General features: G+C 40.9%; 1 protein-coding gene across 2 annotated transcripts in view; it reads right to left on the reverse strand.

Moving 5' to 3' along the window:
- Positions 1-27,778, reverse strand: part of CTNND2 (catenin delta 2) — a 646,172-nt gene that overhangs the window by 267,119 nt on the left and 351,275 nt on the right. The window contains exons 6-7 of one of the 2 annotated variants that reach the window (XM_013130147.3): positions 17,915-18,087; positions 8,191-8,323 (exon numbers count right to left, since the gene is read on the reverse strand). In XM_013130147.3, the coding sequence (XP_012985601.2) occupies positions 8,191-8,323; positions 17,915-18,087 (306 nt within the window). Of the gene's footprint in view, positions 1-8,190; positions 8,756-17,914; positions 18,088-27,778 lie in introns of both variants that reach the window. The other variant, XM_034063316.1, reaches the window with a different exon arrangement.

Raw genomic sequence — 27,778 nt, forward strand, 5'->3', positions numbered from 1 at the left:
ACCACTCGTATTCAAATTAATACAACACTTTTCTGTTCTTCACTTATACACTACAAGTTGCAACTTGACGTACTTATTAAAAATCTATGTGATCCAAGTGGCAACTTCATATGCCATGCCTTATAATTGTAAGATTAGTCATCACTTGGTCCTTCTCATTTCAGCATATTAAAATTCTGACTTTTGCTTCTACTCACTTATGATAATATACAGTTCCATGAATTTGTTATTAGACAATACCTCCCTGCCCTCTGTAATGACACTTTTATAAAACCAAGAAGTATTATGTCCATTCTGGGTCCATACCTGGGTGATCTTCAAATTTAACCATACAATTGCAGAAAAATTGCCTCATTTATCTGCCATGATTGTTCACAGAATTAATGTGGTCCTATGTTGTTTCTAGCAGCCATCATTGACAGCTAACATATTCCACCTGTGAGCACTTCACAGTCACAAGGCACCTCCCCACTCAAGTTCTGGCGTTACATAAAGGGAGCCCAACTCAACTCCACAAGTTGTAATCTTCCTCCTACCACAGGTAATCACTTTACTTTAAAACAGACACCTGTACTCCTTTAAAGCTGGTGTGTGCACACAACAACCAAGAAATATATTAGATAACCCAACAACTGAATGCTTATGCTACTCGTGAGCTGTGTGCTGACTTTCTAGATCTCAGCTACTCCATCTACTGTGAACAGCTTGTGTGCCACAGCAACTGTAATGGATGAAGTTTTCACCACAGTAGAAATGAAGGGCATGTTCTTATTTCTCTTAAATACCTGAAGACCATGAAGGACTAAAGATTTCTGTCACTATTTATTGAGACTTTTGTGACAAACATTTCCAGGCTATTGGATAAGGCCTTGCATTGGGGTTTCAGACCCTGAGGAAACTACAGCTTCCACATGTGCCTTCTCTGCCCAGTGCACAATCAAGACACAGTCATCCCAATTTAGACCGTGCAGCACAAGCACTTACACTGATGCCACAAAACCCTGAATATCAGAAATTTGATTGAAGGGGCTTCTCCTTGCCAATACTCCCTATCGCATACAACAGCACTCCCTCCTGCTCTGAACAAGTGAGTTCAAGGCCAAAGATGTTTGGGAGGACCCAGAATCATGCTCCTGGCAACAGAAGAGGACACCAGATATGTGAGGACACCATTCAGACCTCAGGGCAAAAGGGGTGGTGACAGGCAAAGACAAGACTCAGCCTCACTTAGCACACCCTCAAGAGCCTAAAGTTTAGATGTATCACAATTCATGAGGCCTCAGCCTCTTCCTGTAATCTCACATACTAAAAACAATACAAACCAAAATAAGCAAGACACAGCTATATGAATTGGAAAGCCAAGAAAAATAGACAGAAGAATTCCAGCTTCTTGAATTAACCATCTTTCTTCTATGGACACTGGCTCTGCCAGCTTTTTGTCAACTTCAGCTCCTCCTTGTGCTTCTTTTCAGCAGGTATGTAAGCACAGACCTGTTAAACTCTGTTCTATGCTTAAGAAATTCCTTCCAGTGGCTTGCATGCTTCCATTTGAATCCTGGCTTTCTTACATACCCTGCTAATGTTCAGGACCAGAGGCCAGAAACTGCATGCCAGGTGATGTGATTACAAGCAGGAGCACATGACTAGAAGCGTACTTGATGTTACATTTGCCTAGAAGCTCAGGAACAGCCACTACCACTTAGTTAACCACAATCATTCAGTTAAAATACTTGCAGGTTCATACCAGTTCAATCTATTTTCAGCAATGCTGCAGACTTTTTTTTTCCTAAAAGCTTGTTACTTCACAGTAGAACTTGATTTCACACCCCTCTGAAAGACCATTGGGAGGATCAAACAATTTTCCCTATCAAAACCAGGAAGCAAAGGGAAAGGTTATGGTCAGCGTGAGAACAGGACCCATGTTTAGACATATTTGTAGTGCTTGCTCACACAGGAAGTCAGTGCTCAAGCTCAGTAGCTCAAAAATACATCCATGTACAAGAGGCCTTCATATTTAGCTCCTGTCAATCATTCCTCTCCTGCAAGCAAACTGATTTCATGTAAGCTAGATTTGAAAGACACAGGAACAAAAAGCATGGCAGTAATAAGGTATTTCAGACATCCACCTTATTCCTTTCACTTTATTTCTGTAGACTATTTTGGATGCCTTGTCCAAGCTGCAGTTGAGCACTGTTGTAAATGTTTCATTTGTAACAATTAATAACATAATTATAGCTGAAAGAATAGGTAGAAGTAGAACTAGCAGCAAAGAAAAGCAAAGTGAATATCAAGTGTCATTGAACACTCTGTACCTGTATCAGCTCCAAGACCAAGATCAGCATTTTTAACCCCCAGGTTACAATGTGGAAACAAATAACTTGGTATTAGAAAGATACCCAATCTTAAGTTTCCGATTAATATCTTAAGTACCACTGGGTGTCTCAAAACATTCTGTTTTGTTTTCCTGTCTGAAAGAAAAAGCCTCCAGACAAACAAGAGTAAAAGGAGAAAAAGATAAATAAATCCGAGTGCACTGTCTGTCCCAGAACAAGATGGAATTAACAATGTTCTCATGTGTAAAGGCTCTGACAGCAGATAAAGTAATTTTCTAGCTAATAAAGCCAACCAAACAAAAATTAGGGAAAAAAACCCAAACCCTACAGAACACTATTTTGGTTTACATTAATGAAGCAATTTTGTTCTCACTGTAGAAGAAATACAGGATTCTGTAAAAAGACAAGAAACATAGTTAAGGCAAACAACTGAGAGCCCTTTTCATGATGATCAATCATATCAACAGTCCAAGTGCTCCAGCTTATCTTAAACTCAAAAAAGTCAAAGATTTTCCTTCCTTACCTGTCCAAAGAAATGCAACTGCACATCATACCTAGACTGTTCTATTAGCTCAGACCAGTGTCTCAGGTGGGCATTTTAAGGCACAGAAAACTTTTAAATCTGAGGTGATGCAGATCAGCTTTACTGTCAGTTAATACTTTGCTTGTACCTTCCTTACCTGTAATACCTGGCCCAAAAGCCAATGAGTTATGTGGTAAAATTTTGTCTGTACTTGCGAATGTTGGTGGGAATTTGGTTTTGGTTTAGTCTAAAAGGAGTATTTACTTGTACACAGTTTAAATCCCTCAAAAAGGCCAATTTTAACTCAAGTCAGCACTAACACTGATTTTAATACTGTCTAACTCTTCTAAGAGTTACTCCTCCCTCATACTGAGGTATGAAAGAAGGGGCTGGATGCCCCAGTTACTTCATAGCACAAAGTACAGTGTGGCTTACTGGAGAACTGTAACACTTCACCAGGTAATTTTTTGTAAAGATGGTAATAAGCCAGTGATATACAAGATGATCCAATACTTTCATGCAATTGAAAGGAAATCTAAATCCATGCTAATGGTAATGTGTATCAGTTACCTCATACACACTCGCACAAGCTGATCTGTTCTGTGCCTGTATGATAGCACACCGAAACGCTGAAACATGCCAACACTCACCATCAAATAGCAGTCCTGCAATAAATCTCAACTGGAAACCAGGGTTCAACATGACACATGCGATAAAAAGCATACAGAAGGGGAAAGGACAAAGGAAGGTCCCCAGGAAAGACAGAGAAGAGCAAGGCAAGACAGATGGAGCAGAAGGAAACAGTCAAGACTCTGACAAACTTAGAACTGTTTGTTTGATCAAGCGTGGAAAGCCTATTTTGTGTATTAATCCACGCCACATTTTTATAAACCAGTGCTATTTTAGGACTAATGTTGCACACCTATACAAACAGTCCTACCTCAGAAAGGACAAAATCCTTTATTTCTGGTTTTACAGGGACCTGGAAGAAGGTTCTGTTTTCAAACACAATGCGGAGCACTGGAGGTTTCAGCAGTGGCACCAGGCCTGTTTGAAGGATGCTGCAGCTCTTGTTGAGGTGGAACATGTCACCACTACATGAAGAATAGCTGCATATTTTTTCTACATAACATTATACAAAATGATTCAAACCAACACTCATTTCTTAAACCTAACCCTTCAGTACAGCTGATGGAGCATTATGCAGTCTTCAAACATGTTTCTTTTGTTTTTGTTTTTTTTTCTTGCTTGCTTGGTTTTTGGTTGTGGGATTTTTTTTTTTTGTTTGCTTGTTTGGTTGTTTTTTTTTATTTTATTAAAGCAATGCATAAAATTACCTGCAATTTTCTTTCATTTCCCTAGTCTTCCCTAAGCCTGGATGAAAAGGCAGGAGTGGCTCCCCTGTCACATAACCCAAATCACAGGCTATCTCAACAGCATTTCAGTGCCTCCTCTCTCTCTTTGCTCCTAAGAATACCCACTGCTTCCTTAGTACCATCCAGTTCCAGCCAGCAGGAGATGCTTCAGAGGACTGTGAAGAGATGGGGACCTGTGGGATGACCTGCGTCCTGAAGGGTTTTCCCATGTTTGTGCTCCTCACTGCCCTATACACTCCTCTCCTTCCAAGCAAAATAGGCTGCTTTCGGAAGTCTGACTCTCAGCAGCACTCCACAGCTTGGTCCCAGAGTGAAAGCTGCAAGAAGGTTATTTACAAACTGTGCTTTCTGGATTGAGATTGCTGCTTGGACAGTCAAGTGTGCTTCGGAGCAGCACAGATAGGAAAACTACTTCCAAAACTGTAATTGCAGATCACAGCAATGAAGCAGCTAGACTAAGAATAAACACAGCAAATGTACACTCACAAGAACCACTATACACACAAGTGCACACATACCCATACCCACACAGACATTTGGCAATGGGGATAGTTTAACTAGACTAAAACATATTTCTGAAGACATTTCTAAGGCTACTCGGTTAAAACTGAGTCACTGCATGCTGTTGCACATCTTATTTTACATTCAAGATGCAGTCCAAGAATTGCCATTTTTGTAATTTCAAGTTGTTTTATAATTGACTTTGTAGGAAATTTAAATAAATAATGCCATCTCTTCAATTAAGACTTACACAGATTCATTTTTGGGCAATCAGTGTTTGTATCACACATGTAGTCATTTACAACCTTTCATAAAATTGATCATATCTGAAGGTCTTATCTTTTAAACATCTAAACCTAGTACTGATACCTTCAGTTTGTCTAGCACATTGAGACCCAGCAGTATTTATGGACCTGATAGCTCCAGTACAAATTTCTAATATCATGCTCAAAAATTAAAGACAAATGCATTATTTGTATCCCCAGTAATTATTCCAAATAATTATTTTTTTCTTCCTAGAGATAAGAAAAGATTACTTTGAGTAACATCATCCCAATGATGACACATACATACCAATGCAAGTTCACATTAATCACAGTAGGCAAACCATCAATCAGTGAAATGTGACAACTATCCTCCACTCCTCCTCCTCCTCTCCTGAAGAAAAAAACCCAACCAGCCCATCTTTGGATGTCATGAACAAGAAGCAAAAATCTCGCTTATTGAACATTAGCTTTTCAATGTACAACTGCTTGCTCTCCTTTACAATGGGTTTGATTACTAACACAATGGCTAGAAAACTCCTATGATAGTATAATATAGTGACAGCTCAAATACTAAACCTGTTCTAATAAAAAATGCCTATAGAAAAAAAAATTGCTTTAGTAGTATCCCTAGCATCGGATCCTGGCTAACTCTAAAGCATGTTAATTTTAAGGCTTTGTGTAGTCCATTGACTTCAGTGAATCCAGTGAAACTCTGGAAGATTTGTCAGGCATTTAACACTGTGAGCAAATGTGTAAGTCTGGGATGGCAGGGAGGCCATGAGGAACATGCCACAGAATGGCAATGGAAAAGTATGGGTGGGAGCACACAATAAGAAACTTGCAAAAGAATGGGTCATGTGATGGAGCTCCTTTCAAGGACTACTTGAAAGGCATGTCACCACTGTGGAAAGAAACCACATGGTGTTTACTAACATACTGTTGCTTCACTTAGACATGCAGAGATGGCATTTAAGAAATCACCTAATACTTGTTCACATTACAGAATTTTCCATTTGTAATAAAATAAGACACTGAGATTTTTATCACGTATCTTAAAAGCAAATCCCTGTGAGACACAGTAACTCAGAAGCTCATAACGTTTGTTCTGATCTGCACAACACTTGGAAAAGTTAGTGCTGCTTTGCCGATTTTTACAAACTGAATGGCAAGTTCAAATGATCAATTACTAGCCCCCTCCCATACTAAAATTCACATAAAAATACACCAGCCATTTCCTAAATGCATATATCTGTAAGTTTTTGTTTCACCCAATCCATAAATCAATGACAAGCGACTCCTTGCAGTGGGTCCTAAAAAGAGGCAGGGAGGGAAGTACCTATGTTATGCAAGATGCAGAAGAAATGTTATCAAATGCTTTTATTTAAAAGCAATCCAGGAAAATTAATGCCAGTTTCTTAACATGTATTCAAATCAGAGTAGAAAACCCCATTAGTAATGCCTGTCCAAGCACTATTACCCAAAGAGCCCAAAGAAGTACAAATCAACACTGCAAGTTGAGTTGAGCCTAGGACAAACAACTTCTCTAACACTGCAGCACTTAAGAATCATTATTGTGGGGCCTTACGCCCTGTAGAGCAAATTTTGACTACGATATCACAGGTTTTATGCTGCAAGGATACAGAAGATGCCTTCTCCAACAAGTGAAACCCCATACAATACAAATTCCAATGCTAAAAGTACATGAAGAAAAATATGGACCATGCCTATTAGAAACTTCCCAAAGCAAAGACTTATACTCTAGAACAAAGGCAAAGAAAATCAGAGAAATGCTGGCAGCTCATACCCATAGGTATAAGTTCTAAACTGAATTATCCTCTGTTCCACTGATGCTGACAGTTCACTCTATGCCTATTTAGGCTCAGACAACTCTTAGGATGAAGTTGCAAAATTCCCTGCAATACATAGTTGCTGGTAACTCTGTTTCCACTCTACAAAGGCATGTTTAATACTGTGGCCAACAGTGTGTTGGACTACAGAGGGGAGAAGTTATACTAATATAATTGCTAAATAAAACACTTTGTAACTTAAGACTGAATATTTGACAACAAGATTGATGTGTCCTGAGATCTAGATTTTGGCAGCATTTAGTGATACTTTCTCTTCAAATTCTGAACTTGAAAAATAGTGTTATGAGAACAGCAACAAAAAAAAGTTTTTAAATCCCCACCCTTTAAACAGGAAAACTCCATCAAATAGTTCCTATAAGGAGATACATCAATACTCTATTTTATTATCACTTAATCTAATCCGTATGTTTAAACACATTGGAATTATTTATATAGAATGCCAACAAGTGCTGGAGGAGGGGAGAAGAGATGGGTGAGAGAAGAAAGGGGGATGAGGAAAGATTTCCAGTAAGAAACTTGTGTACCTGCCTGGTATACACAGCCAAACCTCTTTATGTATCCTATTTATCTTCAATTCTATTTATGTCACACAAGAGAACATATGAGCATAGCAGCTGTTACTATAGCAATGAAACTGGGAATTTTGAGAACACAAAAACCCACCCCTGAAGGATGCTCAGTTTAGCAGAGATGGTTTAGGAACAGCGTACCAGTATCTCACTTCTAGGATCTGTTCAAAGTCTGCGGTTACAGAAATATTAAATACAGCCTATACCCTAAAGAGCACTCGGAGCCAAATAACCGCTACCTATTACCCGGCACAACTTGGTACACCGGGAGTTCCTGCTGACTAACCCCAAACTTGTCAAATACCCTAGAACCGCCTGTAAACCCGGGGAAGAACGATTTCTCTGCAAAGGCCCACAGTTTTTAATCGCGGCAGAGAAGGGATTCACCATAGTAACACACTCCCCACCCGATCCGTGGGCAAGAGGAAGGAGCTCAGCGCCCAGCGCTGCCCGCCCCGCACCCTCCCGACACCGACACCCTTGCCCGACACCGGGTTGCGCTGGGAGAAGCGAGGTAGTTTCCTGAAGCAGCCTGCAGGCAGCCTGCCTCTCCCCACTCGCAGCTGCCGGGATGAAACCCCCAGCTCCCCAAATCGCTCTTCTGCCAAACCCACCCCGCTCCGCTTCCTCCTCGGCCGGCAGCCCCGGGACACACCGGGGCCGCCGATCCCCCCCGTTTCCCCATCATCCGCGGGCGCGGAGGCACCGTGCATCCCACTTTCCCTCCCCCGAAGCGTTGCCGGCCGCGATTTACCTGCGAGGGAGCCGGGTCTCTGCAGGGTGGCGGTGGCGTACAGCTCCTGGGAGTGCTTGCTGTACTGATCGGCAGCGTGAACCAGCCGCTTGGTAGGCGACAGGGTGGCGTAAGTGCCGATGGTGGAGCTTAACTGGTGGATAGGAGAGGAGGAAATGTTAGACTGGACGGTGGGCGGGGAGGTCACTCGGATGGGGGACGGCGACAGTCCCGCCGAGGAGACGACGATGTTGATGGGCGAGCTGGTGCTGTAGGACTTGGCCAGGCGGCTGGGGGACTGCTTCGGGGAGGAGAGGCGCTGCGCGGCGGCGTAGGCGGCGCCCTCGGCGGCGGAGCCGGCCCGCGGCAGCTTGGTGGGGGAGCCGCCGGGCTGGGCGGGCAGCGGGGAGCTCACCCGCTGCGCCGGCAGCGTGGAGCTGGCGTAGTAGAGCGCGGCGGCGTGCTGGGGCTCGGGCAGGTGGAAGGCGCTGCCGTGGCTGGGTGCGAAGGGCTCCCGCGGCTGCGGGGCGGCGGGCGGCGGCGGCGGCTCCGGGCCGCCCGGGTGGGCGCCGCGGCCCCCCGGGCCCTGCTGCGGGAAGGAAAGGCAGAGGCGTCAGCAGGGGACGGGCGGCAGCGGGCCCGGCTCCACCGGCCCTCCCTGCCCTGGGCGGGGCGAGGGGCTCGCTCACCGGAGGAGTCCCCAGCCGAGCGCAGCCCCATCTTTGAACTAAAAACCGAGCCGGCACCCGGCGCTCTCGGGATTAAGGGAGTCGTTACTCTGCTAAAGTGTTTCCAGCCTTTGAGGAGAAAACGGCCGCCAGCACGGGCGGAGCGGTGTGAGAACTCTTCGTCGCGGCTGAAATCGGCACCTGGTTGTCGGGCACACGGCTCCGGGGGACTCGTGCTCTGAAACGCACCCGCACACCTATCTATCCCTCCACCAGGCGTGGGTGAGCCTGAACTTAGAGAAATAAACAAATGCCCCCCAACTTTTATTCTGCATACACTGGTAGAGAGTGGCTGGAACTACGGAAAGGGCTTAGATGGGGTGATTTTCCTCACAGCAAGCCATCGGTGTCCGTGGGAGGAGAGGCACTTCACCTAACCCGCAGACACAGCCGGCGCCCTCGGGTGTCGCTCCTGCCGGCGGCGCGACAGTGCGCGACCGCTTCTCCCCAGTCCCCCTCAGCCGGTGGCAGCACCGCGAGGCTCGCCGCAGCCCCGTACCCCCCTGGAGCAGCGGGTAAACAGCGTTTATTTGGGCGGCCCGAAGGAGATCACGGAGACACCTCCCGAGCCGCATCCAGCGGGGAATCTGCCCCCGTATGGCGGGAGTGTTCTGCTCCGCTGGCCTCGGGACCGGCAGCGGGGGGCAGGGCTTCGCAAAGTTCATCGTAAGCCCAGTAACGGGAGGGGGGGTTGGGGAGTGAAGAGCGAAAACCCTTGGTAGATGCTGCCCATTAGACATTTCAGCTGCGTTCCTTAGCCGCTTCTGGAGCAGCGAAGGATGGGGCTCGCCCTTACACGCAGGAGGCTCTCCTTTTTTATCGGGGATCTTGGGCTCAAGGGATCTTCTGTGATCTGGGAACATTAAAATCCTCTAATAACTGCGGCCCGCAGTGAGCGGGAGCTCAGCGCTCTGTTACTAGATGCACTCTCGTTACAGATACTATTTTTCTTCCTGGCTATGCAGGGGATTTACTTGAAACCTCTGAAAGCGCTCCCAGATCCTGGGAGCAGACAGTGCAGCCTGAGTTGGTCTGACCAGTGCTTCACCCAAACACACACACCTCCGGGCTACTGATTTCCTTAGCGAGAAAATCCTTTAAAATCTGAATAATGAATTTTGTGATTGAATTCAAAGAGGTGTTATACAACAATAGCAGCGTTGTTTCACATTTAAATAGCAACGGCTTTTCTAGTAGCATCCTATAGGAAAAAAACAACAAACAAGTAAACAGTAAACAAAAGTACTGTTTTGGGTATGTAACTTATTTTTACTATGATATCAAATAAGGGATTTGGTCAGGAGCTGAGGCCAAGATAAATGGCCGATTAGAACAAAGAGTAAATGAGGTTCAAAAGGCCAGAAATGTGTTCTTCCTATGTGTTACTGGAAATTGTCCTTTTCTTTTTTGTACTTTTGAAGCCCAACTCCTCATCTTAAATACTTTGCATCTGAGCAAAGAAAACACGTTTTTCTAGACCTGGAGAAAAAGCATGGCTTCGGAGGTGGGGCTTCTCCTGGTGCTTTGCTCCCAGTTGTTAGTAGCGTGGCAGCACCCAGCACTTGCGGAACTGAGGTGTCTCAAGGGAGCATGGCCAGACCTGAAGCTCATTGGCTTTGCTCTGTAGGGTAAGTCCTGGGTGGGGAAGGTGATGACAGATGCAAGTGGCCTGCATGCTGTTGAGCTGGACTGTTTTGATTGCGGCCATGAGTTACAAACACCACAGGATCAAGTAAGAGCTTTAAAATTGTCATAAATGGCCAACAAACTCGAGATTCTCACTTGAAAGACTTCTTACAAAAACCAGGAAGGCAAACTCTGGGAGACATCAATTTTAAAAGCTACTTTCATGCTGAGCTACTTACCGTCTCTGCTTTAAACTGGAAAGAAGGGCTAATCTGCAACTGACTGTCCAGTAATGTATTTGACAGGAGCAGAGTTCATTTTCCAGGATTAAACTGTATGGTAACAACTTTCACACAACAAAATTAGGCTGGTAAGATTGAAGACAATGTGGACTGAGCAGGTTTTACAAGTGATGAAAGGTTGTTTGAACCAGTTCCATTATCAATTGATATCTATGAATACATTTTACTTTTTGGACTGTTAAGTGGCATAACAATTTTGTATTTTGTAGTATTTAACAGTGTTCCAAAATACAGTCTTCTGAATTGTTATCAGTGTCTTCTGCAACACACTGCTAATGTACTGGTAACTTAGTTTGTCACTGATGATAATGATTTTAGGCAAGAGCTGTCATCATGCAGACAAAATTTCTAATCTACTTCTACACTGCTTGAGGTGTCAAGGATTCAGTGTAATTAATTTCAGGTAAACCAATATTATCCCATGTTCCTAATAAATCTATGAAGCTGCAGGCTCTCTGCAAGTACCAATTAAAAAAAAATCCCTTTTCACAATTGTTTGTTAGAGGGAAGAAGGTCTAGTGCTGGGACACGAGTATTAAATGCTTAATTAAAAACACAGTGTATAGCACTTCCTAAAAAGCAAAGCATTTGCACTGTGTGAAGGAGAGAACTTTTGGATGAACAGATTGCAGTGAAAACATTAGCGCACAGTATTTTCTAGGATGTGACTAATCTCAGACCTGTCTTAAATTTACTGTGAGGTTCTTCTGTTTTTTTAAAGGGCCAAGTGTACAGATGCATTCTTCACTCATGTTTTCAGAGGCAAAATGTGGTTCAGTTTCTCCCTGTCACTTAAGACAACCATGCAGACATGCCGCTGTTCATCCTGCAATGTGGCATTATATTTCATGTGGAAGAATGAAATAAAACGGTATTTTTCCTTTATTTTTCCATTATTGTTGTTAACCTGATAATGAAACTGTGTTTAAACTAATAAACTGAGATCAGATATACTTTCTAGTTGTTATATCCTCCCACATCAACCTATTTCATAGATGTGAAAAAAGATCAAGGACTTTCTTATTACAGCCCTGTAAGTACCTATTCCAAGACTCAGAGATACAATTTTTCTGATATTCAAAAGAGAAGAAGGCTTGATTTGCTTATTTGGACCTAATAGATGGATTCTGATATATTCTTTTTAACAGCAGAAATGTGTGAAAAAAGCCGTAAGAACTTCAATACACCTGTGCAAATACCTTCTTTCCCATTTAATCTGATGAGAAAGATCATCCTCTGCAGATACAGACAAAATGAGATCTACAGAAAATTACTGAGGGTGTCCAGTTAGGTTATAGTAGCCTAGAGAACAGTCTAACAGCTGTTAGCCTACCTTAATTCATACATTTAATGCACAAAATTTCAGGATAGTTTTTTTTGGTTTTGTTTTTTTTTTAAAATTCCATTTAAAAATCTAAATCAGAACTTTAACAAAAATAAATGGAATGACTGCAAATGAGATTTCTGTTTTATGACATGGAATTGAGAGGGGCAAAGAACTGTGCTGAATTATTTATTCTGATGTAAATTTTGCATGGGTAAGGAGTTATAAAATCCTAGATGGCTTGACGGCTTCAGGAAGACTTTGGAGTCAGCTGCTAATTACTGACATATTGGCATGTTGATTCTTGGAGATTGCTCCCAGAGGGAAAATGGCGTGTAAGACCAGCAAAACCTGAGTAACAGAAGTCTTGGTCAACAACAAGATGACCATTATGAATGTGTTAGTGCAGCAGATCTACTTGCTACGTCATCTAAAATCCCTTCAGACTCTTCCTTCTTAGGCACACACAAACTGGTAGGTTTTGTGCATCTATGCTTTGTAATTCAATGAAGGTGTTAAGGAAAAGAACTTCTGTTAACGCAACCCTGAGTCTTAGCAACAGAACTAAGAACAGAAATGGCTTCAGAGTAATTTCTTGGGAATGAGATAATGATATAATTTCCAGTAAAATGCTGGGGAGTTTGAATCATGATACCGGTTACCCTAAAGAAATAACAATTTGTGCTCAATGTCCTGTATACTTCTCTGACAGAAGAAACTGAAAAAATGTGTTACATTTGAGTAAGTCTGTATGTCCATCTTATGTCTGGATGAACAAGCATTTTTAGTTTAGCATTAAATTCCAGCACCATCTTGCAGCTTGTTTTGCTTTTTGAACTTTCAGGAATCATTTGGCCCTTAAAATCCCAAAAAAGGTCATATCTGTTCAATATGAACATAGTCATATGGAGTATACTGTGGCCAATGAGAGGACCCATTCTCTTGATTTGAGGGAGGATTTTCCAATGGATGCTCAAGTTGTGTAGAAGACAACCCTCCAGGCTGCTTTGCCTTCTTGAATATCGGTGGGTCTTGTTGGATTTGGCAGCAAACTTGGTCATCCTTAATAGTGTTTTTGAGAGTCACAGGTATGCATTGAAGGGTCCAGCCCTGTTGCACAATTTCAGTCATGCTCTGTGCTATTTTCAGTGACTGCAAGACTTGCCAGTCTATTGAGGGCTTATTTTCTTCTGTCAACCCCAAGAATCTTCCATATGGCTTCACTGAAAGTATCACTCTGCTCTTGTCCAATGCCTGTATCAACACTCTTTTATACAAAGGGCAGATGAGGGTATGAAAATGCTTCGCATTTTCTAGTCCTGGGGATATAGACTTCAGTCCTTGGTAGCACCTGTCTTCCTCTGCAGGACCGCTTTGCTGTCATTTACAAGTTCCTGACTTAACTAGGAAGATGCTACCTATGTTCAAGTACACTTACATGAAAATAGATGCCAGACTATAACTCTGGGTCCCTCCAATGTGGCCTGTTCCATCTGTTTTTCCTGATTTTATCACAAAGGTCATGGCTATACTGTCTTTGCAAAATACACCCCAACACTATGAGGAAAATTCATCAGCCTACCTGACCCTAATCTCATATGTATAGATGAAGGTAGGTAATACCATTGTAGTCATACAGCCACAGAGTCATGTGAGATCCTTTCAGAGTGTTGAGAGATGGTCAGGCTTGGTTTAAAAGCAGCAATAAAAGCTGCAATCATTATTTACCTGTTGTAGTATCAAACCAGCATTATGCTGATCAGTTCTTCACTACCATAAGCCATAATAGTAAATTGTTCTCTGTGAGTGTTGTAATAAGAGTAATTTGTCTTAAGATTTCATCTGCTTCCTTTCATGACAGAAGAATTCTCATGTCCATATTTGGAATCCAGTTTCAAACGCATCATAATCTGCCACATCCTACCAAAAGCAAAGTCCTCATTTTAGATTCTGTCTGGGTAGGTTATCAAGCAGCCTATCACCCTGTGGCACAGATGGCTGATGGCGGGAAGAGCCAAGAGTCTAACAGAAAAAGGCCAGAATGGAGTTTTTGCTTGACAACTGAAAAATGTACTTGCACTCGTTTGATAATATTCTAAATAGAGCTAGTAAGGTGTGGCAGAATGACAAGCTTATGACTTGATTTGTAGGAAAAAGGAGACAAGTTAGAAATTACCCATTACATGATTTTTGAAAGCTTTTTTTTTTAATTATTATTACATTTGCTTTCCATCTACTTTTTTATTTTTAAGGATTTTCAAATTCTGTTCCAGCTTGATCAGTCCAGAAGCTTCAGAAATAGGATAATATGTAGTAAGGATCTACCTCTGTTACTACCCCAGCCTCTGAAAAGGCTGGAGCATCACCACAGGCTAAAAAAGTGACCATCCAGAAACGTAAACTAGTTTCACTTCCTTTTCCCTGCCCCTGCAAATAAAGTCAAAGCATCTGGAAAAACACTATCTGGAGTGCATGCTATGCTTTACATTCCTACAGTATCTATAACATAAGCTGACCATTCTCCAGATAACAGTGGACTCAATCCATCAGTTGCTCACAAATGGCATTGTTCAAATAGAAGATTCACATTTGAGCAATTCATCTGCAAAATCTGCTACATTTTGTAGTACTACTGATTCTTCACAAATAACCTTAATTGATTGATACAGGATGCATCAGGATATAGACACTAAATTTGAAGAGCTGGTTTAAGTGGGAAACAAAGTAATTCCCTGCCAGAGAAGCAGTTGTTGCTAAAAAATCCTATTCCAGTAGCATTTAGAAGATAAAAGTTCCGTGTTCTAAAGTACTCAAAGCAGTAGAAAAACTCTGTGATCTATAATGAAGTCCTCCAAATTGACAAAAAATGTTAGATTGCACTTTGCAGCACTATGCAGGAAGTCCCAAGACTAATTAGTTTCTCTTTTCTATACAATTGCATTTTCAGAAATTGTTCTTGCTGTCACAGCTGGCCTTGGGACTATTTACATTTTTTTCCCATGCATTTGGGCTATCATTCATGTTCAGAGATAGCTATATTCCTCGCACAGAAATATCAAAGGAAATTATCACAATCTGAGCAGTTTTGACTCCTGAGGCTTATTTTAATTATAATAGGGATAGCAAAACGATTCCAAGTATTGACACTTTTTCTCCTTAATTGTGGGATCAACAATGGTCATATTCAGAACTTTTCAATTTTAACTTGACTTTTTACTCTTCTTGTTTACCTCTTTTGAAACCACCTTTATATGCTTTTTATCTATTCGTAGTTTATATGGCAGTTAATTGATATTTCCAGGATACATTTTAATTGACCCAGGTTGTCAAGCACCCTTTGCAGGATGACGGTATGAAAAATTATGCTGAGTTACTTTCCTGCAGTAACATCTACACTACAATCTGGAGGAACAGAGGAAGAAAACCTATTTCCTGCCTACTCATACCAAGAAAACTTACTAGCTACTTTTCTGAAGGTAACCATTTTTCTGCAAAGTAGATGGTTCATGAGAGGTTTTCAGCTGTAAGCAATGGCTGTTCACTGAGATTTCAATGAAAGAAATTTAGATAATTAATTTTCCCCTTCATAAATTCATCCTTTTCTATCAGGAGGATAAACTTACATTAAGAATATTGTTACTTCTAACTGCCAGATAATCTCACACCTGAGAAAGATTCCTTCCTTCCTGCCTTTCAAAAAAAAAAAAATGATTCTTTTTCCTTCCCCTCCCTTTTCTCCTTTGTTTTTGTTTCTGTTGCTCTGTTCTCATAACTGTTCCTTTTCCATCATCTTACGTTTTCTAGCCTCCTTGAAGAATGAATCATACCCTTTCAGGCTAACCCCCAAGGTATGATGCTTTTCACAAAACACAACTCGTGAAGACATCTGCCTAGGCTAGAACTGGATATTAGAGTCTCCTTTTTCTTTCTAGCTGGAATCCTGCTCTCCAGCTGGCTCCAATCCCAAAGAATATCAGGGAGGTCCCCTTTGGTAAACAGAAAAACCCTGCGACTTTATCACTGTGCAGGCTCATCTTAAACCCTTATTATACAGTCACAGAATGGTTTGGGTTGGAAGGGACCTTTAAGATCACCTGGTTCTAACCCCCCTGCCACGGACAGGGACGCTTTCCACTAGACCAGGTTGTTCAAAAGCCTGTCCAACTTGGCCTTGAAGACTGCCAGGGAAGGGGCAGCCACAGCTTCTCTGGGCAACCTGTGCCAGTGCCTTAGCACCCTCATAGAGTGAAGAATTTCTTCTTTGTAGCTAATCTAAATCTACTCTCTTTTAAAAGTTTAAAGCCATTCCCCTTGTACTATCACCACATGCCCTTCTGAAAAGTCCCTCTCCAGATTTCTTGTAGCCCCCCTTTAGGTACTGGAAGGTTGCTCTAAGGTCTTCCTGGACCCTCCTCTTCAGGCAAAACAAGCCCAACTCTCTCAGCCTGTCTTCACAGGAGAGGTGCTCCAGCCCCCTGATCATGGAGTCATGGAATCAACCAGGTTGGAAAAGACCTTCAAGATCATCAGGTCCAACTGTCCCCCATCTTCATGGTCTTCTTCTGGACTCACTCCAACACATCCATGTCCCTCTTTTGTTGGGGCCCCAAGAGCTGACCGCAGTACTGCAGGTGGGGTCTCATGAGAGTGGAATACAGGGGCAGAATCACCTCCTTCGACCTGTTGCTCATGCTCCTTTAGATGCAGCCCAGCATATGGCTGGCTTTATAGAAGGAAAAAAGTACCTACCCAATTTGAAATTAAATTTAACTGTGCTTTATTTCATTTTTCAATCTTAGGAGGATAGGGAGCTTTTCTGAGCAAATTGAGAGAACAGAATATTGTATGTCTCTTGATATTCCCCAAACTGTGAAATGACTATATAATACTTGAATTTTCTTAGCAATTTAAGGTTTCAAAATTCAGATGCTACTCACTTCTACAGATCCTGAATTATAAAGTGTCCCTGTGTCACACTGAGCCGTGTCTGCTTTGCTGGGGTGGTTACATCTAAATAGAGAAAACAACCTGACTTGAAAATAAGTCAGACTTTGCATATGTAGGTACAGTTTCCCGATTTTTTGTCTAAACTGAAGTTTAACTTTCCAGTGAGAAACTCTGATGTAACAGTTGAAAGCACAGAAGGGTGAGAGGGTTGTGTGTCAGATCCAGGAGGGATCCTTTAGACAGGAAACCAGATTTATAAAGTTTTCATAAATACCTGAAACAATCTTTCAAGATCTTTGAAACATACAGGCAGTTCTGATAAGTTTCTTGTCTTAAAATATGAGAGGAAAAAAGGCAAAAAATGATTCTCAGGCTTGGGATTAGGCCATGACACCAGGTGATGCATGGTATCCAAAGCAGCTTTCACATCTCATCTCAGCCTGGCTTTGTTTTTGTTTGCTGGCACTTAACTGCTTTCAGTAATACTCTCATACCGACGCAGGGAGGTCCTAGACCTTAATTAGGGTTCCTAATCAGCAGTCACAGAAATTTTCAAACTTAAGTGCTTAAAACATTCTATCACCAACCCGTATATACAGGCAAGGATCTGTCATGTAAATCTCCTTTTCAATCACAATTACTATGCAAGTCAAGTTATGAAAATAAGTTTAGTTATGAAAATCAAGGTGATATTCATTCTGTTGCAGATGCACTGCATAAGATAGAAAGTAAAGGCAGACATTCATATGCTGGTGGGCACCAACAAGCTCTGCTTCCTTGAAGATATCTTGCATAATTCGAGGTGCAAGGACACGTACCTGGCTGTAGCTCTGGATGGAACCTCTGGCCTGACTGCCACGGGCCGGGAGCTGGGCAGCCGCTGTTTCACCCAGGGCGAGGGTCTGGTTGCTGTGATAGCTGGCTGAGTACTGGAAAGACCCTTCAGGTTTGGAATTGAGCTGGAGCGCACTCTGGGAGAGGAGACTGGGCCCTGTGGGGACAGGATTTGAGAGCAGTCAGAAAGTCTCAGTGAAAGAGCATACCTGTGTTCTCTGTCAAGTGAGCCTCAAAATTACCAGATGTATGTGGCTTCAGCTTTTCACAGTTTGGCTTTTTGGGACTAAAATTACATACATCAAATTGTTTATCACTCAATCATTATTATTGTGTTCAAGCTACAGATCACATTTCTTTGCAAAAAAAAACATATGGTTTTGACTGGTGAAGAAATTTTAAGCCTAAACAAACCCAACCATACTATTTGATACAGTCTTGCTTTGCAGCTCAGAATAGTCAATTAGGTATTTTTTTTTTTTGCCCTAAGGATAAGCTTTGTTTATTTCATTTAATTATATCCAGTTGTTCTGCATGGGAAATGCTAACTTGTCCCTCCCTGGGCTCTCAGCACATTAGATCTATTCATTACTGCCATTCTGTCCTGTACACACAGTGATGTAATACTTTGGTGCCTATAGGGATGGATGGCACCCTTTAAAATATTAATAGCTTCTCTCATTCTGTAGGATTCACCCTGACGTGAGTGAATCTTTGATGACTGTTTTGTCAGCCTGTCTTATCTTCCCCATCACAGCACTGTGTGCCGGGAGAGCCAAGTGCAGGCAGTGAGTTTAAACTGGGGCTGCCAGACTGAACAGCATGTCAGGAGCACTAACAGTGACACCTTCCACAGTTGCTTAGTTGTTCTGTGAAACTAAAGCATGTTCTAATGTACACTGGGTTCATTTACCAGTGATTAAGCTTATGATATACCCATAGTTAATTCCCCAATTTTTGCTCCAAGAGCATATCTCAGACAAGGAAAGGTTCTTCCTGCACCACACTGTTGCATGATTTAGACCTCCAACAAACACTTTTAATCGTGAACTCGTTCTGTCTCCATACATGAAGAGCCACATTAAAGAATACCCACCTAATCCTTCCCTATCCCTTACTTCTAATTTTCAATAAACTAGCTTACTCTTCCATGGTGTCCAGAACTAGTAAGTGAAATACAAGAGGAGACAAAAGAAATGCCTTGGCCATTTCATGAGTTGCAAAGACCTCTACCTTCAACCCCACAGCTATCATCTAGAACATATTCAGTGGCTCTACAGGAATGACAGGTTCATCATCTGGTTAGCACTAACAAGCTCATTGAGAGCATAGAAGGTGACACAAACCTTAAGGAATGTGAAATGATTATGCTGATTTTGCTCCTACAGAACATGTGAAAAGTTCAGTTTTAAAAAACACCCACAATGGCACAATTCCAATGAATTTTACCAGAAATAACTCCCAGTACATTCCTGATACAAAGGTCAAATTTTATGACCTTACAGTCTTTGCTATGAGGATGTACAGCTGGTCCAAAAAGATCCTACTTAAAAAATGTGCAAACAACACGCCCCCAAAAATTAATACGGAGAGCATTTTTATCCCTAGCCTATTTCTCAGAAATGGCAGAATCATTATAACTGATATTTTCCCCAACCCGAACCGTTCCTATTACAAACAAAACATAGTAAGCTATGTAAAGTGGAAGCATTCTTTCTAAATGTAGACTGGGGTTATGACACTATTTTACATATCAACACAATTTATGCTGCAAAGTCAATTGCATTCATCAGAATTTTCTGGATACAGGACAAATTCAGAAAGTAAGTTCTGGTCCTTGTATTTTCCTCACAAGTACAGAAGGAGACAGGGCTCCATGTATGCTGTGAGGGTATTAAAAATGTATCACATGCATAGGAGAGTTGAATTTAATCATGCATGGGTGCTTGTGAATCCAAGATTCCATTCACTGACTCCGCAAATAGGATTGACTAAACATTTCCTTTTAACTGGTTTTGTTGCAAATTTTTCCTTTAATGAAATAAATATTTTCACAGATTTTTATTTAATGTTTTAGAGCATAAAGAAAGAAAATCAGGCTTAGTTTTAAAATATATTTGCAGATTTTATTTTAATATTTTGGATTTTTACTGAGTGATGAAGCCTGTGATCAAGTGAGGATTTAATTCAGAAAATTTGCAAGAGAGTTAACTGTCCCAGGAAGGGCAAAAGTTGCAGCAAGAAAGCAATTTTTGTGCAAGGAAGTGTTTGTACTCATTCTGAAATTATGCTGTGACATTTCTAAAGCTTAAATAATGATTAAACTATCACATGCTATGAACTCAATATGTTTAGATTTTCAACTGCATCTGGCCTTCAAGTGTTTGTTTCATATTACTATGGCTCACTAGGGGATTCACATAGCCAGCTAGAATCACAGACATAGGTTCCCTGCACCATTGAACCCAGACACTTCCATGCACTTTCAGAAACTTACCCAAAGTGTTGAAAAATATTTTCAGTAAAAAGTTTGGAGCACATGGTTTAAGTTCACTAACTACTGTATAGCAGTTTTCATTTTGCACCTTTACAAGCAGTAATGAACGACTAAACATACATGCATTTCAATAAGTACTAAGCCATTGGAGAGAGACAGTGAGATAGATATTTAATTTTAATGAAGCCTGCATTTCTCAAGCAAATGTGGAATAGAGTTGTGGCGGCTCACCTGTAAATAACTAAGTCTAAACCAAGCGTACATACTACAAGATACATTTGAGATCAGTGAGTGTGATCGTGAAAAAACACAAGTTCTTTTTCAGAATGTAGGGACTACAAGCAGTCCTACCTTGTCTGATGGGGAAAAGATGGATAGCTTTTCTCATTAACGTTTTTGAGATTTCAATCTGGAGGAGAGAACAAACCTCCTGAGGAGCCCACAGCTCACCCAGAAGAGGTTTGTTTTGTACTTGTGTATGCTGACGGCTCTTGAAAACAAATTACTGTTTCTTCCTGGCAAAAATTTAAACTCTTTTGTGTTGGTATAAGAAGGTGTTTGTGAAACTATTTTTCATTTGTTTTCATCAGCAGTGTTAAGGCAGTTGGAGATATTCTACTTTAAGTTAGGCACTGGGGATCGCTGGAACAATTCAGTCTTATTTATTCCCGTAATTCGACATAATTAACTACAAATCTTTAATTTAAAACAAGCTTAAAAACAAACAGTTCCAGCTTCGTAAGGTTTAGTTTAGCAGATACTAAATTATGGACAGTTCCAAAATTTCACTGATTCAGTCAGTGCCACTTTCCTCCTGTATAAAATTAAATAGTACAGATATGATTATGAATTAAGCCAGAGCTTCCATACTGTAAGAGACAGCACTGTCAACTAACTTCAAAAGATGGAGCAGGCTATAGTAATTAACTCTTTGTCTCCAGTTTGGTGATCACATACTGCAGAAAATACCTTGCTCTTCCTCTTAACCTGGAGCAGGGCAGTGTGCAAAGCTCCCCATCTTCCTCACCTTGACTGCTGTAACCAGTAAGCTCAGTAAGGAGCTCAAAGGAGAGGGAGAGGGTGTGCATCTTGTTAGGGACACAAAGTGCCCTTAAACTGGGCAAAGCCACTGGACCACACAGAAAACCATGCAAAAACAGCACAGAAAAGGATGAAGGACATGCCCACATCATGAAGGCAACCCAGAATTAAACTTCAGAGGTGATGCAGAGCAGAGGACTTGTCTAGGAGTCAGAAGTAGGAAACAGGAGGTTTCTTTGCAGTGTGGAGACCCAGGTACTGGCAGGCATGGCAGACTTTCAGGAAAAGTCACCCATTCACACAGTGGAGGGAGGAGGCAGGCTTCTTGCAGAAGCTCTTTTAATTAGTTTATATTACCTACCCCTCTTATTGGCAGTTATGTTGGCTATTATATGGCTACTATTTTTCTCTTTCAAAAGCCCAATAGTTTAATAGATCTGAAGAACCTGAGAGTACCTGGCACACTTCAAGTAAAGCGGCGAGAGGTGCATATGCAGTGCAGGATTTGGCCCTATGCTGAGTCCTACCACTAAAGAGAGCAGCACTGAATCTCATGTTTGCTACCTTCCTGCCATACTGCATTCAACAAAATAAGAATAGTCTGGCATTATGCTGAACAGGCTGATTCATGGCATTTAGTATGTTGCATATGGCGATAAATGTAAACTGGTGAGTTACAGGCTCGCTCCATCACGAGCCATACCAGAAGCAGAGCTTCCACGGCATCTATCTGTTTCTGTCAAGGGGGGAATCAGGGAAGTGGGAGGCAAAGGTGGCAGAATGAGCTCCAGCACATGCAGCTGGGGCTATTTTTGTGAGCAATGGGGCATTGCTAGCAGGAATTTTCATGGACCACTGTTTTTCTTTCTGAATAACAATACAATGTGCAACGCTACAGTAAGGTGCAGTGCTGCTATTTAAAAACCAAACCAAGGAAGTGAGTGGTCTTAAATGATTAGATTATTATTAATTCAAGGACATCGCAGTAACCGTTGATTACAGGAAACCAAAGTGACACAAAGAATCCAGGTTACTATTGGCATCCATGGCTGGCTCAAAAAGAGAGAAAAAAATGAGGTTCATTGAAACATTTGTCCTCATGTTTTCAAGAGCAGTATTTTCTTTGGAAATAACATCTTTTGCCTTTTGTTGTTTCTGCTCTCCTCAGACACCAACTCCTCTTCCTTCTTCCATCATTCAGAGTAAAAAATATCCAAACCCAAATGACCCAAGCAAAAAAAAAAAAAAAAAAAGGAAAAAAGAATCACAACCTAAAGCTTTGTGTTTTTTAAAAAAACAAATTATTCCTGAACAGCAAGTGTTTGCAGGCAAAAATAGTTTATATGGTGGTTTCAGAACAGCAGAATTTGTCTCAGTATCAGCATGTGCTGTTCTAGCTCTATCAGTGCTTGATGAGGCAACAAAAACATTATACTTCTTATGCAAGAAGTGACAAGATATTACAGACCAGTAAGTAAAGAAAAAAGAATAGTGGTAATGCAACAGTAAGATTCCATCAGTATTTTACCAGATTTCTCTATTTAGATTGTGCTTTAGATTTCCTTTTTTCAAAACACATTTTGCAGCATACTTAAAATAAAAGTTTACCACTGTGTGAAAAAGTGTATTTTGCTTTTAAATAACACCCTGTTCCTCAGCATTAAAAAATATTCACTTCTGCAACTGACTTTATGCCTGTATTTCATCAAACAATCCAACATACACATTGAAGAATGGCCCAAAGAGTCCATGTTTGTATGCTTAGAAATTGTCAATGGCTAAGGCTACTACATTCAACTCCATTGGAATACACTTGCTGATTTCAGTAGCAGTCAAATCAGTTTTTAAGATATTAAGTGTACTAAAGTGATGTGTGCTGACCAAGAAAATATACCAACTGAATGTATAGCAGAAAATCAATGTTTAGCAAAAATGATGCAGGTAAAAGAGTGGCTATATTGTTAGAAACATTTAGCAGGCCAACTGCATCAGCACCACTGCTCCAAATTTTAAAAGCATGGTTTTTTTTCAGCTAGTCCTCCATTGACAACAAGGGATTCAAAACTCCATTGGTAAACTCCAAGAGTGCAGCATGTAGCTTTTGTTTCCCCGCTTGCTTGGAAGCAAACCCCAAAAGAAGCTGAATGCTCAGCTGCACACTACAATCCACAAGCCTGGGGCTGAGTGATACCCAAATTAAGCAGAGAAAGGACTACATTTAAGAAAAAAGAAGGAAGCAAGAAACAAAGACCAAAGTGCGTCAGCACAGTGCTGAATTTCATTTCAATGAATTCCAGTTCTTGTTCCAGTCATTCATGCCGACTGGAGCTTCAGTGAGAGATTACAGAAATGGGCATCGGAACCAACAGTAGTTGAAAAGACAGGGAACTTGTTTGGGAATCAGAGCTGGCAAGTCATCATATGTTTTCTTCCCTTCCTCCAGAGGGTAGGGCCTTTTCTAGCTCGGGTAGCAGAATTGTATCCCATAGTGGTCATAAGCAAAGAAGTATTCCATGTAAGAAATCCAGTAGGAACCTGGGCTCTAAGAAGCTTACCAGTGTCAGAAGTTAAGCAGTTTTCTATGTGCTGAGTGTCAGGTACCCTTCTTATACTGATTAGAGATGGCGGACAAAGAAGCACATCCTATTAAGTTTTGCTATTTGTAATATTACTAGATCATGAGTGAGGATTTAAAAACAAACACAGTATCTGAAGTCTGCTTGGATTTAAGTACCATCAGTATTTGTGATATTTTTACCTACAGGAAAGCCAGTTAAGGTAGTAGGAATCTGTGGATCAACTCCATTATAAACTTGGAGAACTTTATATTTTTTCTATCATATACTGTAGCACCATTACTGGGTCACAAAGCTAAACAGCAGATGTATGTGGGATTCTTGTAAAGGAGGAACTCACAGAGAGAAACCAAAGAAATAGTTCCCTGCGGAGAGATCAATGACAGCCTATCCCTAGTGTCCTCCAGTCAAACATCTGAAAAGTAATTCCCGTTTACTAATCCTCAGACTACAGTATCTCAGGGAATACTTCACAAAGTGTAGCCTCACAGCACAGAACAATTCAAGATGATACTATAGCAATGGCATCATCAATCTTCAAGACAAACAAAAAAGGCTGACTTACGAAACAGGACTAACATATTATATTACAGAGCAGAACTTATCATGGAACAAGTATTCAATAATACACTATCTGCTAGTTGTTCAATTATAAAATAATTACCATATAATGAAAGTTACATGCAGCACTGTATTATTACAAGATAAGTGCATGATATCTTCAGTATTCTAAATCTAAAATAACTACACTGCAAACTACAGAAATGTACACCTGGTCAGTCCCCATGAGCCAATTGCATGCTTGTTACTTAGTTTTTCCTGTGAAGTTCCCAACAAAAATATCATGCAAGTGAAAGGGGAAGGATTTTTTTCTCTCATTAAGATTTAAAGTCAGTTGGCTTACTGGGACACATTTGCTTTTCCAAGTAAGTAGTAAAATGTAGCACTACTATTGTGTTAGACATTAACATTTGGTTGGTCATTTATTGGGATGCCATTTCTAATTGACAAAGGAAATAGACCAAAACATGCTCAAACGAAGATTTAATTAGCTCCCATACCAATTATAAACAACACTTCACTCACCTTCGATCAACTGACAGAAGTAGTAATGATAAATTATAGAGTAAGTGTAAATAAAGTGGTTTTAATTAGTGTAATTAATCACTTCACACATCTTCAACCTGCTTTTGCTCATTTGGGTAACAACTGAAACACCAGCAAAACTCCTTAATGTCCTTTAAACATTCATTTATACAGTTAATAGGTTGAGGTGCCTCACATCCCAGCAAGAGGAAGCATCTCCTAACTGTTAGTATATGCCTAATTAAGAGTTTCAAATACCAAAAAGTAATCACTTACTGTTTCCTCTGCCTTTGAGGTCATTTAGTTTCAATGTGAAATATTGATTCCTACTCCACAACCTCCTATTTTTGCTAGGTCATTTAAGTGTGCATACCCATAGTAAGTAGTTGCTAACTGGCCCTAAAGCTGGGTTTTATTTAGTGCCCACTTGTAAAAAGGAATGGATGATTAAAAAAGATGTAATGAAATAAAAGATAAGGTCAGGCATCTGTAAAGTGGTCATACAATTTCTGAACATTAAACTGTATTTGGAATGTTGGGGAATCCTAGAACTAGACTGAAGTAAGTAAGAACAACAAAACCAGGGATAGCTCTTGGTGTCCTTCCACAGTATTTGACAGTAAAGACGAGGGGATGATAAAGATGGACTTGTTCCTAGTGATGGCACATTCTTTGGCCTCTCACCGGTATATTGTTTTGCAAGTCCTGCTCACAGAATTAAGATGCCTATCCAACTTGGACCAGGAGTAAACGTTCCCTCCAAATTAGAAGGGTAAGTAAGATTTGTTTGTCTGGTTTAGGCTACTTGCTTACATTGCTGTATGGTTTATTTTTGAGGTCACCAGAAACATTCATTGAAGAAACTCCCTCTTGATGAAATTACTTAGTATGACTTTGGAAAGTGGAGGACTTGAGTGAGAGTAAAGAAGGTCCTGCAAGTGCTTCAGAGGGTGGCAAGGAACAGCCACCTTCCCACTTAAGTACAGAGGTCTCTCATCTCTTTCTCAGTTTATAGTCTCTGGGAAAGTGCAAAAAGTGCTTCTGGAAGCAGTGGAGGCAGGGGGCTACTGTGAGTTAAAACCCTGGGAACTAGATAAGAGACCTTTGTAGATATCATAAAAATAAGATCTCTTATAAACAGGAAGAAAAAGGAAATACTAAACCAAGGCAAACCCCAAGATCTGCAGATCTTAATTTTGGCAAAAATGCTAATCTTGGCAGCTACAACTGGTCAAACAGATTCTATAGGGAAAGCAGGAATTTCAAGCCAACTGTTAGTCAAATAGGACAAGTGGGAATGGCTTTAAACTGAAAGCAGGTAGATTTAGATTAGGTACAAAGAAATTCTTCACGCTATGAGAGTGTTGAGCTACTGGCACAGGTTGCCCAGAGAAGATGTTGCTGCTCCATCCCTGGCAGTGTTCAAGGCCAGGTTGGATGGGGCTTTGAGCAACTTGGCCCAGTGGAAAGTGTCCATGCCTATGGCAGGGGGGTTGGAACTGGATGAGCTTTAAGGTCCCTTCCAACACAAACTTTTCTATGATTCTGTCATATCAAACAGAATAGAACAAGTACCTATGATGTAACAATGGTAATAAGCATTGCCCCCGTTCTCCCTTGAAATCCAGGACCAGTACTAGGAAAGTATTTAAAGAACTACCTTCCAGCATATATTAAATATATCACTACCTTCACTTAACAAGAAAAGCATGTCAAACCTACAGTATAACAAAGGTATTTTATACCCTAGTAGTAAATAAAGCTCGGAAAAGTGCATGTGGGGGTATGTGCATACTTAGAATGAAGAAATACACGATAATACTTTATCTGCTAAATCACAAGCAGCTCTCTTGTTAGGAAACAAGCACATCCCTTTAGATGAGAGGCAGCAATTCTTAAATGAGTACACAGAAAACAAATGTGTTTTACAAAAAAGGGGAAGTAATTTATATGCAATACCATCCTCTACCATCATTAAGAGGGCTATGTTCTACCTGCAAGTACAGAAAAGGGCTATAGAACCTATTCTTAGGTACTGGAAAATAGGATTTGGTGGAATGTATTCAGAAATGTAAAAAAAGTTCATTTTCATTCAAGAATTATCTAAATTATAAATATGCCCTGAGAGTAAATGGTTCTTTTTTGATTACTGAAAGTGTTTTTTTTTTTGTTTGTTTTTTTTTTATGGTCATATTGAAATCCCAGAATCAGGGCAGTGGGAATAGCACCAATATCTAATTCAGAGAGGACAGGTTTCCAACCTACTGCGTAACACTAATGAAGTGCCTCCAAATAAGAGGGATCCCTGTGCAATTAAACTAGGACTACAGAATGGCAAATGCAATCTCTCAGTGTTTGGGAAAATCATGCTTCGAAATTTCAGCACTCGCAAAATATTGCCAGGTGGTTAAAATTCACCACCTGTGCACCTGTGAGGGACAGGAAGAAAACCAGAGAGAAATAAGTAGTTCTTCAGTAGCTGAGCTTAATAAGGAAATATTTAACAGGAAAGAATTCCTTTAGGGATAGATAACTTTTATGGCAAAAAATTGTAGGCAGTATATTATAAAGATAATAGAATTTCCAGTGAGTTTACATAAAAGTGTTCTGGAAATTTGGAAATATGCTGCAAATATGAAATACTAGCA

The sequence above is a fragment of the Melopsittacus undulatus genome, chromosome 1, assembly GCF_012275295.1.
Source record: "Melopsittacus undulatus isolate bMelUnd1 chromosome 1, bMelUnd1.mat.Z, whole genome shotgun sequence".
NCBI lineage: Eukaryota > Metazoa > Chordata > Aves > Psittaciformes > Psittaculidae > Melopsittacus > Melopsittacus undulatus.